The 17,326-nt window shown below is 33.3% G+C and overlaps 3 protein-coding genes across 6 annotated transcripts in view; 2 read left to right on the top strand and 1 right to left on the bottom strand.

Annotated features, from left to right (window-relative positions):
* LOC118748946 (protein rhomboid-like) overlaps positions 1 to 17,326 on the top strand; it is a 74,268-nt gene that overhangs the window by 38,355 nt on the left and 18,587 nt on the right. The window lies entirely within an intron of this gene.
* LOC118748942 (nuclear cap-binding protein subunit 1) overlaps positions 1 to 17,326 on the bottom strand; it is a 116,986-nt gene that overhangs the window by 25,932 nt on the left and 73,728 nt on the right. The gene's annotated exons all lie outside the window — the stretch shown is intronic.
* On the top strand, positions 4,713 to 12,661 carry LOC118748945 (multifunctional protein ADE2-like). The gene is made up of 6 exons (XM_036483703.1): positions 4,713 to 4,852; positions 4,935 to 5,138; positions 5,232 to 5,376; positions 7,699 to 7,811; positions 7,917 to 8,042; positions 11,853 to 12,661. Exons 1-6 carry the CDS (start codon positions 4,843 to 4,845, stop codon positions 12,527 to 12,529), a joined length of 1,275 nt encoding a protein of 424 aa, XP_036339596.1. The 5' UTR covers positions 4,713 to 4,842; the 3' UTR covers positions 12,530 to 12,661.

Genomic DNA, 17,326 nt, shown 5'->3' on the forward strand with positions numbered 1-17,326 from the left:
TTTTTTTAAATCTGATTAAAAAGTCAAACATTTTGATGAAAAATCGTTAAGTTTAACTTTCGTTTTGTATAAAGTTTTAAAACACGGTTAATATTATTTTATTTTAAGCATGATCATTTAAATAATAAAAATAATTTTAACTCTCAATATATTGTGAATATTTAAAAAATAAATGGTGTACGCAGACCTTTCCTGTCAAGTGTAGCTTAACTAAATTTTATATTTTGCATTAAATTTTATACGTACGTAGATATGTATAAAAATTACATTAATGTTACCAATAACGACTTTTTTGGAAATATTTTAGCAGTTGCCCCATAAACTATGTAGAGAATTACATATTAAATAAACGAAAACAGTTTGTTATTAGTTTTAGGGTCTAAGAAAATCGAAAAAATATAGTATATTACATTTGTGCATCTTTTGTCAGCTTTCACATGACCAGTTTCAACCGTCCAACTCAGCATCCCTTTTTCAGTAGTTCAGAGACAGTTCTGAAATTTGTAGGGCGGAACTAGCGCTTTGACAGACTGTCCCTAAATTTTGCTGCAGGGTATGTATGCATGTATGCAAAATTTACTAAATAATATTATTTGGTTCAGTGTTAGCGTCCTCTTGTATGTATCATCTGGTCAAGCGATTAACTTAGCGCACAGTGACTTAATTTAATAAAATAATGGATCAACTATGTCATATCTTAGTTCGGTGAATATCAAAGTTGTACTTAACTTTAGATTTTCGATGATTTTGAAACTTAAGTAATATCAAAAATCACCACTCCATAACAAAGGACAAATCCTCAAAAACTGATATTGATAGTGCTTTATATGGAAATGTCATCACCGGACAATACGCAATAGGTGCAATCCCGTATTCCTCGGACTCGGACTAGTAAAATTGTCAAAAAATAAAAATTCGCTCACAGCGAAAAGTACGGGATCGCTTTCTAGTAAAAAATGCTAACTGCTGTCAACTTCAACATAACCTCCAAATTTTGGTTGTAAATTTTTGCTTATTTTGTATGTAAACACACTCAGCTCACACATGTAAATAACCAAAAATACTTTCAAATTAATTAAATACTTTTCAACATGAATTAGCAGAGTGCACTTGTCTTTTGTTTACAATTTGGTAGCCAAACACTACAGCTGATCGTTTGACACATTTACCAGAATTTACCAGCGAAAAATTCTCGGACTAAAACTGGTAACTTCTGACAGAGAGAGAACCGTATTTACTCTCTTTTTTGTCCTCTCAATAGTCAGAGAACCGAGTACGGGGTCGATTTCCAGTAAAATATGACTGATTCTGACTATTTCTGACTAGTCCGGACTCGTACAGGATCGCAACTAATAATTGTTTCCGTAGACACATTGAATCAAGGGCGTAGCCAAGTAGGGGCCGGCGCAGCTGCCGCCCCCCTTACAGCTACAAAGCGAAGGAGAAAATTTCAAAAATCAATAAAAAAAAGTACTTAATTGTATGCGTAATCGAATTCGTAATTATACTCTCAATTTCTACATAAGGCCTGTGCTTTTCATCGTTGTTACAATGACGTAAGCACAGCGTACAGAATTGAAAGAAACAGCCATTTAAGTTTCTCTTACCATTCTGTGATAAACAGGATGGAAAAACCCAACGAGAAAAACACTTCCTCCTCCGTTAGATCTTGTTGTGAATGACTTAAACGAGGTTCCAGAAATAAGAAGTACTATTCTACCCTATAATATATGATACACTTTTTTCGCGAATCAATGACACGCAAAAATTATGCTCCTAATATATCACGTTTGTGTGAAGCAAGCTGGTCGGAAAAATATAGGGCTATCAGGAAATTTTAAGAAGATTTGTCTTGAAATTGTGAAAGCTTTAGAAAAGTTGTCAATTCAGGCAAACTTTTCCACAAAGAAGTCTGCGTATCAATTGTGTGCTGCTATAACAAGGCCGATGTTCATCATTGCTTTAATGACAATTGCTAAATATTCAATGTGTCTGGAACCTACAGCAAACATTTTGCAAATGAAAACAATAGACCTCATCGCCGTTGATCAGCATATTGATAATATTTTTTGGAGGTGGTCAAGAATGATCGAAAGAAGGAAGTCACTACGGAGTGAATTAAAAAGCTCGTATGATTACAGCCGATCTAGGAGTCGAAATTTCTCTACCACGTTTGGCAGGTAAACAAAAAAACTGACCCCAAAAACCCTTTTCTTCTTCATCTTTTGCTTTTCCATGCACAACAGCGACTGTGGAGCGACCGTTTAGTACATTTCGTAGAGTAAAAACCTGGCTCAGAAGTACAACAGGAGAAGAAAGGCTTTCTGGAATATGACTCATGAGCGTCCATAGAAAACTCGTAACCGAAAACCGCGAGATGATTCAGAAGGATATAATCGAACAGTTTGCTGAAAATCGTTATTAGCGTAAAAACGATTAAATAAAAAATATATAAAAAAAAATAACAAGTATATTTCGTTTTCGCCCCGCCTCCCCCCCTTATATCAGATCCTGGTTACGCCCTTGCATCGAATGTCTTCACAAGGTCTCTACATAGGCCTTGATTTAAGCGATGGAAGCTCTGTCATGAATTTAAAAGCGCGCTAAGGTGTGTTGTCTATCCAAAGGAAAGCAAACAGGAACAGACTCCAAGGAGATTTTCTTTCTACGTTGATGTGAAAAATTATGGCTAATACAATTTTTCTACAAATGAGAGGTTGTTGGCTGAAGCTGCTATACGTCAACGATCTGGCCTTCACCATATTAGAGAGATGTTAAAACTCGATGGTTGAAACGCTCGAGCGAATACTAAAATAGATATATAATAAAAAAAAATTGATACTGAATCTACTATATGTAGGCCCCTGCAAGACAGACTTGTTACTACTTTTAAAAGGACTAGGCATAAGAACTGCTGTATACTGTTTATAACTAGATATTCAACAGTTATACGAGCTTCCACAAGAGGTGAAAGCCAAACTAACAACTTTAAAGTGAATAATATCTTTACTGACAGCAAGAGAGCCAACACTTCGCTTCAAAGCTAAACAAAATGTCTGAAAAAAGAGTAGACTGCAAAGGAGTGGTTTGAATAGTTACTGTTGTAGTTACAAAACTGGACCTAGAGTAGAGTAAACCTAATTAGAAACATCTAGTGTTTTCAATAAATAAAAATGTCTCACAAAGTACACTGACCTTTAGGAAAATGAAATCGTGGAAGTTTTTTCTTCAGTGACTCGAATATTCCGTGCCCCTTTTTAGTAATAATATCTTAGCTGTCGTTCAAAGAGAAAGCGGTAAGATTGGCAGCTTGCAGTTGTCGGACTTTGCAGCTTAGAGAAGTAGGAAGAAGAGGTTGTACTAACATTGAACGAGGACTAGGCACGTAACTGTTGGCAGTTTTAACTTTGAAGTACTAGTAAACGACTAGAGCTTGAAAATCAAGCGAAGAATCTCTTACCACAGGGGTTAGTTTAACTCGGTTGAAAATTGAAAAGCAGAGTCCTCGACGAAAAAAAATGATGCTGTACAAATCTCACATGTCCGTCCTTTTATACTGCGCAGAAACATGAACGATGTCGAACAAAGATGAGATGGCTTTGTCTTTCGGGATACAATTCCACGGCCTTGTGTTTGTAGGTGACGGGTACCAAAGAAGATGAAATGACAATCCTTATAACGGTATAGACATAGTTCAACGCAACAAAAATACAACGAGTGATAAGATCCTCGACTCGGCATTCTCGTGAAGTCTTTCTTTGTTGGCCTAATGGTGGTGAGTGAGATAAATCCACAAATTTTGATCAGGTTTCTAAACTCCTTCGTATAATTTTACATTTACTGCTTGCACTTACATAGGATGGTATATTTGCTGTTAGACTGTTAAACGAGTTTAGAATTGTTAAAATACTACCAGGAATTTTGTTTGGGGTTTTTCATTGTATAAACTTCCTCAACAGCCAGAGTAAGTCCCGCTGATTTTATACGCTGACGATTTTTCGATAGCGGCGTCCGAAAATGCAACTATAAGAGGTAGACAGTTCACTACAAGGAGTCTACCCATTTCCTCTCAAAATCAACGGCGAGCTGAAGTGGATTAAGCTAAGTTTAGGTATTTATGTCGATGAAGAACTTCATAGCTGGTTCCCCGTATCATCATACACAGACTTACATAAATTCCTATGTGTGTACGTCTTCTGAATACCAACTTCACCAATTGGGTGCACCCAAACCGACAATTTCTTAAGGCTAAAACGCCTCCAAGCATCTCCATGAACTAAGGGACGAGGTCCAGGCTAGCAACAAAAACTTTTGGATCTGAAAGTGTACCGGCCGGCCACTGTGAAACCCTCTTACCACCCTCATTAGTAAATGCTCTAATCGCAGTCCAACCACCACCTTAACGCCAGGAAAATCATCAGCTACCTCGTAAAACGCGCCTCAATGAAGCACAGAAACTTTCTGGCTATAATAACAAGTAATAAATCGACAGGATTTCCCTGCTAGCAACTCCTAGCGTAACAGCAGTGAACCAATTTTGCTACGCCTAAACCACTATCAAGTTTTTTTGCTTTATTTTAGACTCATTTCGACACACTGTAAAAGTCAATGAGCAAAATATCTCAATGTATGAGTAAAATGATAAAAGCAAGCAAACAAAAAACCACTGAACTAGCGTTCCAGTTTTTAAGAGAACCACAGTCTATAAGACGCACTCAGTACGCTTTAGACGATCGAGCTTGTCGCAGCTATTAGCACGCTGGTTTATGAGTTGTATGAAGAATTTAAATTAAATTAAAAAAAGAACACGTGCGACAGTTATAGCTACAAAGACATATTAAAATGGCTACTAGTGAGTGGAGAAAAATATAAATAAGTTCTTAATTTTCTTTAACTAAACAGCCAACTATTGGAAATTCTATTCTTTAATCAAGTTGGCGGCTACAAATTGGGTAAAGCTATCATAGAGGGTAAAACAAAACAGGTTTACGATCTACCCGAACATCCCGGCTTGTGTCTGTTGCTCAGCAAAGATCGCATAACAGCTGGCGATGGTGTGAAGGCGCACGATCTGCAAGGCAAGGCGGAGATATCCAACACCACTAATGGACTGGTATTTGGCATTCTAAATGAAGCGGGTAGGCACAAGTTAAATTGAGTGTACTTAGTATAAATTAGTGCAAGAATTGATTTTATTATTGTTTTTTTTTGTTCTACTTAATTTTATGTAGGCATAAACACGGCCTACGTTAAATCTTGTGCGCCCAACGCCTTCATCGCTAAGAAATGTGAAATGATACCGATCGAATGGGTGACCAGACGTTTGGCGACTGGCTCGTTCCTAAAGCGGAATGTGGGCGTACCGGAGGGATACAGGTGAGTTTGATGATTTTTTGTGATTTTTAGATAACAAAAATACGACGCGAGTAGAGATTTCAGCAAATATATACAATATTGGTTTGTTTTTATACATATTTACAGCACTTTTAAAGTTAAAATTTGTTTTTTTTTAACAGTGTTGGTCATGCCTTCACCAAACTCATATAAAAAGTTTCAAAGTTTATACAAAATTTAGAAACATTCAACAAATTTACTGAAATTTTATAGCAAGTTGGATACGCAGTTTTATAGCCCATTTTGCGCATTTTCTTCCATAATAAGTCCACTTTTACATAATTATACTAAAATTCTAAAGATTCAGATTAAAAACTTCGACATTTTCATGAATTTTATTTTGAATTGTTAAACATTTTGCATAGTTTTAAATTTAAATAGGTTTGGTTAAAGCGTGAATAATACTTAAAAAATTACAAAAAAAAAAATGTTTGATTGAAAACCATTGTGAAAATTTAAAAATAAAAATTACATATGAAAACTTGTTTGATTCACTGTATCTATACATTTTTTTAAAGAAATTAATATACTGACAAGCTAGAGTTTTATAGAAATTGTTTTTCTTATTGCTTTAATTTTTTATTGTAGTAGGTGTAGGATATTTCCCGAAAAATTCGTAATTGATGGTATTAAAAAGCCTTTGTAATGAGAACCGCGTCTATTGTTTTTATAAAATTTTAAGTGAATTCAAAAAAAAAAAAACTCCAAAAGTTCTTTTCAATATTTTAGTTTTAATTTTTTGATAAGAAGCAAAAAGGTCCTAAGAAAACCTCGAAAATTTAAATTGCATTTTTTCATTTTAGTAGAATTTGTGCATTAAAACAATGATCAATAAACTAACAATCTAGTTTAACAATTAAAGAAGTATTTTTTTTTATTAAAAATTCCAATGCCAATTGTTCAAACAAATGACATCGTCGTCCATAGCTGGCATTCTCTTTAACGATTCAATTCGGAAATCAAAAATTTCTACAAAAAAAAATTACTTTTGCGAATAACGAATACCCTTGTGTGAACAGCAAATAAAGAGCGTTTATTAAAGATTGAACTCGCGCTCCAAAAATGTTTTTTAATAAAACCAGGGGTGTTCTTTTTAACCTTTGAAAAGAGTTGCTAAAATAGCCTGATTAATCGGAGCTTGGGCTGAATTGCTAATATGTTTATAAAATATTTCTCTAGGTTTCCTGTTATCCAGTTATCGAACTTGAAAAAAAAAATTTTCTAACAATTTTAAGTATATTTTTATTCTTCAAATTATCAAATTCGTCTAAAATCTGTCCTAGCAGGTGATAAGAAATTTGCAAACATTCCTTAACACAATTTGTTGCTAACCATAGCTCAGCAACAGATTTAAGACCTCAGATAACAGATTTCAAGTCGTCGCACTTTCATTTATAACTGAACTTTAAATGTGTTTTACTTACGTAGTAAGCTGTCATTCTTATCTTATTTTTCTGCCCTCATATTGACCCTAACGCGCCCACAAAATAACAAAATATGATTGTAAACAGGGAACACGTATTTTTTACTCAAACATAAAATAAATTTCAAAACATTAATCTATCAAAGGACATACGAACATTCATCCATACATACACACATATGTATTTGTACATATATTTCAGTACAAAATTTTATGAACTACATACATATGAGCCGTTTATTTGAAAGTGGCATAAGTCACTTCATACCGCTTGTACTTCAATAACGAAATGCATGTGTAAATCGTTCTATAATCATTAACTAATGACAAAACCTTTTACCTTTGGTAACTGCTGAGTGGAAGATCGACCTACATATCTCGGCAGCCAGTTCGAAAACGCCCTATCTCAAAAAAACTTTTCAAGAACGAGCTATTTCAGAATTTGGTTGAATAATGCCATATTTCAGAATTCGTTTCAACAACGCCCTATCTCAACTGCCGATTCAAAAACGCCCTGTATGAGCGAATTTTGGGATAGGGTGTTTTCCAATAAAATTCTGAAATAGGGCGTTCTTGAAAAGTTCTTTGAAATAGGGCATTTTCGAACTGGCTGTCGAGATAGGTCGATCTTCCACTCAGCAGTCGAATATTCTTGGGATTGTCATATACACACAAAAAATTGAAAATTCAAAAATTTTAAAATGGTAAAAAATCAATAGTTTAGTAAAAATTTTGATATTTTTGGGGTTTCTATGCCTTACTTGTTTAAGGGAATCCCTAAACTTGTAACAAAACGATTTAAAATATTTATATTGTTAAAAATTTATAGAAATTGCACACAGTATTAAGGCGAATAACTTTGATGTTTTATCTCCTTCCAGATTTTCCCCACCCAAACAGGAGACATTTTTCAAGGATGATGCCAATCATGATCCACAGTGGTCTGATGAACAAATAACTTCGGCAAAATTCCATTTAAATGGCGTGTTAATAGGTAGGAACATATCGTTATGTACCCTATATACTAAAATTAGTAATCGATTTTATAGCAAAAAAAAAACATAGAAATTTAATTATATATTTTTTATTTCTTTCAAAGGTCAGGATGAGTTAGACATCATGAAACGTACCACTGTGTTGGTGTTTGAGATTTTGGAGAAAGCTTGGGCAACAAGAAATTGTGCGCTGATTGATATGAAAGTGGAATTCGGTATTGATACTGAAGGTAATTCGATATACTTTTACAAATCAATTTCCTTTTCTTAGTTTAATTAATTTAATTTTATTTTATTTTATTTATGTATGTATATATTTTTTAAACTAATTAAATTGCCTACATACCTATATATAGCTTTATCTAATTTCATTTTAGTCTATTTTATTTTAATTTAGTTGATTGCTCTTTATTTCATTTTATATTATTTTATTTATTTTACTTTATTTTATTTCGTTTTATTATACTTTATTTGTCATTTTTAACATTAATTTGTGTATTTAATTTAACTTATAAAATATTTTTAATATTTTTGATTTTTTTTTACTTTTAAACTTTATATTATTTTAATTAGAAAAATAACAACATAACAACTAACAAATATTACAATTTCAATTTCATATTACTATATTACTTACTTTATTTAATTGACTTTTAGGGTATATTATTTTATTTATTTTATTGGAATTAATTTATTTTTTTGATTTTAATTAATTTTTTCAATTACATTGAACTTGTTTGTAGTTTTTCAACTTTATATTATTTGAAGTTTATTTTATTTAAGGTTGATTTAATTTATTCTTATTTCATTTTATCTCATTTCATATTATTTTAATTTTTACCGTATTATAAATCCTATTCTTCTTCATTGGCACTACAACCGTTTTTCGGGTTGGGCAAGACCAACAAGCTTTTCCAATTGCATCTCTCCTGTGCGTATTTGCCCCAGTTCCTCATCCCAAGTGCAGACAGGTGCTTCTGCACTTGGTCCTTCCATCGTGTTCGTGGGCGCCCTTGCTTTCGCTGTCCACCCATGGTGCAGAGTCTAAGGATCTTTTCACCGGAGCGTCGTCATTAGGGATGTTAATTTTTTAGATTTTTGCGATCCCGAAATTTTCGGGACATCGTTCATAAAATCCCGGGATCCCGGGATTTAGATATTCATTATTTTCCAACAACGTACCATGAAAAAATTGCATCAATATAGTTTGAGAATCTGTCCTACCATATAATAAATAATAGATTAATGGATTGGAAATCTTTATTATGTAAGTTGTAAAATATTTCATTAGTAACAAAACAAAATACAGTAATTATCTGATAAAGTAACTTAAGGCATGTCGAAAAAAGCTCGATGCAAAAAAAGCTTAAGTCAACATATGTGTTGTGTGGCTGAAGGAAGTTCTAATACTAGTGGCAGAAATAAAAGAAACGCCTTATTTCAACCAGTTTAGTCTATACTTCTTTTCTTTATTTAATATTTATTTTTTTTTTTATAAAAGTCTACCTGTCATTTTATATTTCATTAACTGCATTTAAATGCGCATTTAAAAATTTGTACTAAAATTATAAAAATGCAAAAAAAAATTGCCAAAAATTTCTAACTTTTTACTCAGCAATTTTAGAAACATTTTAGGTACGCAGTTTTATAGCCCATTAACTTAAAGTGGGATAAAATAAAGTTTCATACAGGAATTTTTTAAACGATGCTGGGCATTTTCTTCCATATAAACAAAATGTCGAACATACTACTTTGTATGAAAGAAAATGCGTGACACCGCCAGCAAAAAAAAATTATAAAAAATCAACGTTACTTTTAGTCACTTGAAACTTGCACTTTATCCTCCTGTAATTTAATGGGCTATACTTATGAAATAGCGTACCTTAAATTTTTCTAGAAATTCTGAGTAAAAAGATGGAAACAGTTTGAAACAAAAAAATTTCAAAACACACCAAGCACTCAATATACTCACGACACTATGGGCCAAATATAGTAAAACTGCGTTTTTAGTTTTAGAATTTTTTTATTAGAACTTTATAATTTCAAAGATATGATAGATTCTACAAAATTATTTAAAAAATTCAGTGCAACGTAGAATAAATTGGGAACCAAATGAAACAGAAAAAATAAAATAAAATTTGTTTGGGTTCACAAGGACGAACAGGTATTAAAATGCCCTTTCAATCAATTTTATTTTTGTAAGCTAATAAAGCTAGAAGGACTATATTTGAAGACCTTGTCGAGTTTATATTAGTCCTTAACATATAATTTGTTCAAAATAAATATTGCAAAATTTCAAGGATATTCAAGGATACAACTTTTAAGGACATTTTCAATACCTTATGCACCAAAAAATTTAATCTGTTCTTTTTCTACAGAATTTTCTCTTTAATTTGATACCCATACTGTTTTCCTAAGTACACTGCACTAAATTTTTTAAACCATTTTCTGAATTACTCATATTGTTCAATGTTCAAAGTCCTTTTAAAAAAATCTAACGGCAGAGAGAAAAGCTAAAACGCAATTTTACTGCATATATTTGGCCCATGGCTTCGCGAATATATTGATTTTTTTGTGTGTAAAATTGCCTGTCGCACGGTGTTCTGTGTATGTATAATTAGCTAGACATATATACAAAATATATATATTAAATATTAAATAAACAAAATAAATATAGCGAAAAGTGGTCAACATAAGGCGTTCTATTATTTCCACCATTGCAAATTAATAAATCCCGAAAATCCCGCGATTCTTGGCAAATAAATCCGGAATCCCGGGATTAACATCCCTAGTCATCATCCATGCGTACAAGATGTCCAAGCCAGCGCAATCGCTGTATTTTTATGCGCTTAACTATTCAACGTTGTAGGTGGCAACATTCCGAGGCTTTTTTTCTGTCTTTTCATTGGAATCTGTGGCGGGTGCCAAGCCCAGCGCACAGCCCATTGCTGTATTTCACTTTTCTAATGTTTTCACCATTGATATATTTTACTTTATTAACGTTTGTTTAATATTATTTAATTGAACTTATTTGTTTTGATTTATTATTATTATATTTATTTAATTTCGTATTATATTTTCTTCTTAACATACGGTTTTTTTATTCTGTTCCATTTTACTTTATTAATAATTTTTCCCCTTCTATTTTAATTAATTGTTTTTAAATTTAAAAAATATCTTTAATTTAATTTTATTTTTTTCCGTTTAGTTTTATTTTTGATTAAATCTTTCCAAGTTTGGGGATTTCTTTTTTTTATAAATTTATTATTTCATATTCATATTAATTAACTTAAAGTTATTAGTTCATGTTCCCATACTTTTTTTCTAATTTGATTTAATTTTGTTATTATTTATTTTGTTTTAACTTCTTGAATTTTTTGTAACTACATATATTTTTTAAGTTCATATAATTTTATTGTTGGTATTCCATTTTATATTTTTCTTCGTTATTATATCATATTTAATTTAATTTTCATTTATTTTATTATTCATTTTTCATTTTGTTTTGGTTAATGTTTTTCTGTATCAGTATATATGTATATTTTTTTTAAATTTGTAAGCTTACATTTTAACTACGTTTTTCTTAAAGTTTTTTATTTTAAGTCTTTTTAATTATTACATAAATTTATTTTATTTAATGTTTTAACTAATTATGTTTATTTTTTTATGTTATTGGATTTAATATATTTTAATCTTTTTCAATACATTACAAAAAAACAATAAAATTAAACTAAAAAGATAAAAAGGTACAGCTTATATATTTAAATTTAGTTTTCATTCATTTAAATTAATTTAATTTTGTTTTGTTTTTATAATTTGGAAATTTGTTATTTAATATTATAATTCTTTTATTTTTATTGAAGTTACTAAATTTATCTTATTTCATATTTCTGTTTTTCTTTTATATTGACATATAGTATATTTATTCAATTTCACTTTATTTCTTTTTTTTATTTGAATGATGCCATTCTCACAATTAATATTTTTTTTGTAATGGTTTTACATTACAATAAATTTCCATCCCTATCCTTTCCACACAGGCAACATTGTGCTCGCCGATATTATCGACTCCGACTCGTGGCGTCTGTGGCCATCCGGCGATAAGCGTCTAATGGTGGACAAGCAGGTCTATCGAAATCTGGCCACAGTCACTGACAGTGACTTGGATACGGTAAAACGCAATTTCATCTGGGTCAGCGAACAGCTCAAGGACATTGTACCAGCTAGAGATCATCTGGTGGTTATTCTAATGGGTAGCGCCTCCGATACCGCGCATTGCGAGAAGATCGCCTCGCACTGCAGCCAATTGGGCCTCAACACAGAACTGCGTGTCACCTCGGCGCACAAGGGACCCGAAGAGACATTGCGCATTATGCGTGAATACGAAAGCGTAATCAATAATCTGCTCTTCATTGCTGTGGCAGGACGTTCGAATGGCCTTGGGCCGGTATTGTCGGGCAGCACCACATACCCAGTAATTAATTGTCCACCCTTGAAGCCTGAAAACTTACAAGTGGATGTTTGGTCAAGTTTGAATGTGCCCTCAGGCTTGGGCTGTCCGACGGTTTTGTATCCTGAAGCAGCGGCGCTGCATGCCGCACAAATTTTAGGCCTAAACAACTATATTATCTGGTCCAAATTGCGTGTGAAGCAATTGAATAATTTTATTACTTTGAAGAAGGCTGACAAGTTGGTGCGTGGAGTGCGTAAAGCCTAGGTGTTTTGTGAGCCGGGCTTGTGTTTCAATAAATACGTTATATTATTCTATTATGGCATATAGTTTCGTAAATTATTCGCAGTAATGTTTTTTTTAACAATTTTCATTCCAAATGTGCATTGCTTTAATCAATAAAAAAAAATTATAGACATTTTGACATACTTATATTTAGAATAAGCAATGATACTCTATAGAATTTGATTCTATTGTTAAGAAAATACTCTGAAATGCATCTAATCGTATCTTAAGGAATTGAGTTACTGCGACTTCCGTGAAGCAGTTCTATGCTTGTCCGGTATTTATACTAAAAAAAGTATTAGCCAGAACTCTCAAAAGTTGGAGGGTTAAACCCAGTTATAGCTCCTCGATGTCACTTAGTCTTCCTTGAGTGCGGTGTTCACCCATTTTCTGGCTGTGGCTTCGATAGCCGGTAGTTGAATGCCTGGTCGGACATCTCTCTGGCCGGTGGTCTAACCCCAGTTTACCGTTGTAAATAGGCCAAGATCATTAGGATTATCAACTTGCATCTGCAACCACTTTTGAAGTAGTTAAGAGTGCTAGGCAGTGCTTACGTGTAGCTTGGCTAACATTTCAGACTTCTAAACTCCCACTTCACCACCTACACTGACTCAAACAAAGTACCACGTGTTGAATTTTTTTAATATTCGTAATGTTTTTCGAGCTAAATTTTTTTTGTTTTTTTTTTTCTGTTAAAATACCGTCAAAGCGTTAACCAAAACCAAATAAATCACAGTTTCAAACTTTATACAAAAATTAGGAAAATTCAACAAATTCTCATCAAAATTTCAACTTTTTTTTCGGAATCTTAAGAACATTTTTGGGTATGCAATTTTAAAGGTCATACAATTTTAGTTTAATTAAGTGTAAGTTTTAAACGGCTAAAAAAATCCGTTGATTTTTTTTTTTTGGTGACGGATTTTTGCACATTTTTCCATATAATCATGAATTTCTTATGAAATAAAATGCGAGATCATTAGCAACAAAATTTCAAAAGATCAACGTCAGTTTGTGTAAATTGCACTTGTTACAAAAAAAAAAACGCAGAAGCAGTCTCCAAAAAAATTTTCAAAAATCACCGCGCTGTTTTGGCCGCTTAAAACTTGCACTTCATTGGACTAAATTTGTATAGGCTATTACTGCATACCCTCAAATGTACAAAGATACAGATTAAAAAGCTGAAATGTTGATGAAAATTTGTCGAATTTTCATAAATTTTGTATACAGTTTGAAACTGTGATTTATATGTTTTTGGTTAAAGCATTTACGTTATTTTTATAGTAAAATAAAAACGAACAAAATTTGGCTCGAAAAACATTACGAATGTGCAAAACAAATTAACGCGTGGTCATTTGTTTAAGTCACTGTATTCCGCACGACAATCCATGGCTTTAAGGATTACATGTAATGAAGTTGAGCAACCGAATCATACCCCCTAGTGAAATGTGAAGCTTGTCCACATTACAGTCTGCTGTGGAACCATCAGTAAAGATTTTTCTATGCGTATGACGAGGCTCAATAGTTGAATTAAGCCAGCACTCGGACTCATACTATCTCCTCACTTACATCCACACCTCAGCAAATTTCGTTAAACTGTTCATTCCATTTTGAATCGGCTACACTTTTTCCTCAGGTACCCCACCAATCTATTCATAAACTTATATTTTCTTACAGGGTAGCCTCAGCGCACTACATAGTCGTACCTAAGCGCTTATGTGTGTACATATCCATACATACATACATATACATATGATATACGCACACCTTAATATAGTTGTAAGCTACAAAACGTGCCTGTGCCAACGTACAACACAATCGTAAAAGCGATACACACACAACCTGCAGTTGGTTCGTCGTGGCGCATGTCTCGCCGCCATTGCTCGAACGACTGTATTCATAAGAAAAGTCGCGGCGACGCGTCGTTTGCTGAGAGCTACTATCCAACAGAGTCGTGCGGTGGTTGAAATCAACGAATTTAGTTTGTCGCGTGCTTTTGATGTGATTGCGTTCATTTAGTGGTGTAACGTTTTCTTGTTTATATTTCGCTATTACCATTGTGTACTACAAAATGGACGGTCTACAAGATCAAAAGTTTAATATTCGTTTAGTGCAAGCTATTGAAAAATATCCGGCTTTGTACAACAGTGACCTCAAAACATATAAACGAAGGGATTGTAGAGAACAAGCATGGATAGAAGTGGCCGAGGAGATGGATTGTAATCGTAAGTCTTAAAGCCTGATTATGGCAACTTAACTTAACTTAACGGAACGTAGAACTTAGAGAACCAAAATGAAACAGATTTCTACGTGGCATTAAGTTACGTTAAGTTTTGACTGTTCAATTATAAGCTACATCCATTTAACAGAATTTTTGAGGGAGAGCCGTAAGTTACGTTAAGTTGCCATAATCAGACCATAGGTCTTTCTTCATATTTGTCATCCAATCACAGTTGCATTGTCACCTCGTTCTCAAATTTTGCGCCGCGCACATGCATTTCAATGGACCTGTACACTTTTCGTTATCGGGAAATCGTAGTAGATGCAGAGACGGATGGTTACGAAATTTTCGTTTACTAATCGTTAAGCACGCATAGTTGGTTTACATTTTATGGGGAAAAAACAAGTAAAAAGTGAATAATTGCATTAAAATTACGTAAAAATTTTGATTAACTCCATAAAATATGTGGAAGAATTGAATATGTAATTGCATTAAAATTAAGTAAAAAGAAAGGAAAATAAAAGAGGGGAAATAAAGGAAAAAATTATGTCGGGAATTATTGCAGTTCATAATTGTAAACTGGCAGAGTTTTGTAAAAATTTCGAGAAAATTTCAACCATAAAACAGAAAATGCGAATATTTCGACGCGGAACGAATTAAAATATCACGATTGGGTGTGGGGAAATGTAATCGTTGAATCATGATTGTTACGATGAAACAACTATGATTGGACGACCAGTGTTCAGTAAGCCTAAAAGCTTATTTAGTCTAGACTTAACTTAACTTAATATAACTTACCGTTAGAAATCATCAATGATTACTCAGCACGTCAAATTAAGCAAGAAGCGGGAATATTTTGTTTTTGTGTTTACTTTTTCAGCTGTTTGACAGTTTGCCGCCTAAAATGCCACATCGAAAAAATGCATGCAAAAAAATATGTTGCGTTCATTTGTTTTTGAGAAATACAAAAACGAAAATCTAGCAGGCCTGATTCTCTCACCGCTCCCAATTCCCGTAAGGCCAGAACTTAAGAATCTAAAATCTACAGGTTCTTAAGTTGCTTACGGTAAGTTAAGTTTTAACTAACCGTCAACACAGTTTCTCATGTAACAGGTTGGCTAAAATATTAAGTTAAGTTACGGAAATTTAGTCTAGACACTCAGTTAGTATTAAAATCTTAATACTAAGTATTTAAATTATAATTTAATCAAAAAACTACAAATCTAATAAAAAATCAAAAACTTATTATGCAAGGCTTTAAATTTTCATTCATTCTTTATTTCTCCAGCTAAAGTCCTTCTCCGAAAATGGCAAAATTTTCGTACAATCTTAGTGAGAAAACTTAAACAAAAACAGATGGGAGAATATGTACAACAATACTATTTATACGAACACATGAAATTTATCATTCCGTATTTGAAGAAATCATATGAGCCTGATGCGATAAAAAGAACCATTAAGAAAAAAGTGGATGAAGAAGAGGACGCCGATATAAATGAGACAGACTCACATCAAAGTACAGAGGATAGTGCCATCATTCCCGAAAATGATATCGACGATCCAGTTTATTTTGAGGAAGAAGAGGAATATGAAATGAGTCCACCTAGGAAAGTAAAGAAGTCGGATAGCTTTGAGGAGGAACCCGAATCCATTGGTATTGATGAGTACATTGATGCAATCAACCATCAAAGTGAAACGAAGTCGAATAATTTGGCTGGCTATGCATTAGTCAAACCCGAGTCCACAACAACCAGTCGCCCTTCAACTTCAGCTGCAGCGACGCAAGTACATAGAAAACTTAACCGTTTAGAAGAAAGTGATAATCCAAAGAGGCAGTTTATTCTCAGTTTGTTGCCAGACCTCTACGACATGAACAACACGCAGATGCGGATATTTAAATCTAAAGTTTTAATGCTGGTCAGTGAAATTTTAGACGAAAATGCCACCTGATTTGATAGATTTATTAATACTAGTGTTCGCCCAGCGGTTGAAATTCAACCGATAAAATTAAGGATAGTTTATGTAAGTTGAGAGAGCTAAAATAACATTAGTTGGAATGGGTTAAGTGGAGGGGAGTTTAGCTTAGTACTTGGCATAACATAACATAACCATAACATGAGAATAAATAACATAACATATGAAGCATAACACACCACAATATAACATCGCACACTCTTCAGTTGTATTTCCTTTTTATCCCTTTTTTCACCTCTATCTAAATCTTATTTATTTTGGTTCATTTTATGCCAAATGATGTTGCCTTTGATGCCACATCAAGTGATATCATGTCATGTGGTGAAATTGGGTGTGGTGAGCTGCGGTGTGGTGGAATTGGGTGTAGGAGTTACGGTGTGGTGAATTTAGGTGTGGTGGATTCAGGTGTGGTGAGTTAAGTTATGGTGAGAAAGTTGAGGTATGGTGAATTTTGGTGTGGTGAGTTGAGGAGAGTTAAGGTGTGGTGAGAAAGTTGAGGTGTGGTGAATTAAGGGTGGTGGATTTAGGTGCGGGGGTTAAGGTGTGGCGAGTTGAGGTGTGGTGAATTTAGGTGTGGGGAGTTAAAG

The sequence above is a fragment of the Rhagoletis pomonella genome, unplaced genomic scaffold (genome assembly GCF_013731165.1).
Source record: "Rhagoletis pomonella isolate Grant_MI unplaced genomic scaffold, Rhpom_1.0 Rhpom_scaffold_00013, whole genome shotgun sequence".
In the NCBI taxonomy this organism is placed as follows: domain Eukaryota; kingdom Metazoa; phylum Arthropoda; class Insecta; order Diptera; family Tephritidae; genus Rhagoletis; species Rhagoletis pomonella.

Bases quoted from the DNA above. Each gene is read 5' to 3' on its own strand.
- LOC118748945 (XM_036483703.1), top strand. The intron at 5,377-7,698 runs GTGAGTTTGATG...ATCTCCTTCCAG, and splicing joins GGCGTACCGGAGGGATACAG to ATTTTCCCCACCCAAACAGG. The intron at 7,812-7,916 runs GTAGGAACATAT...TTTCTTTCAAAG, and splicing joins TTTAAATGGCGTGTTAATAG to GTCAGGATGAGTTAGACATC.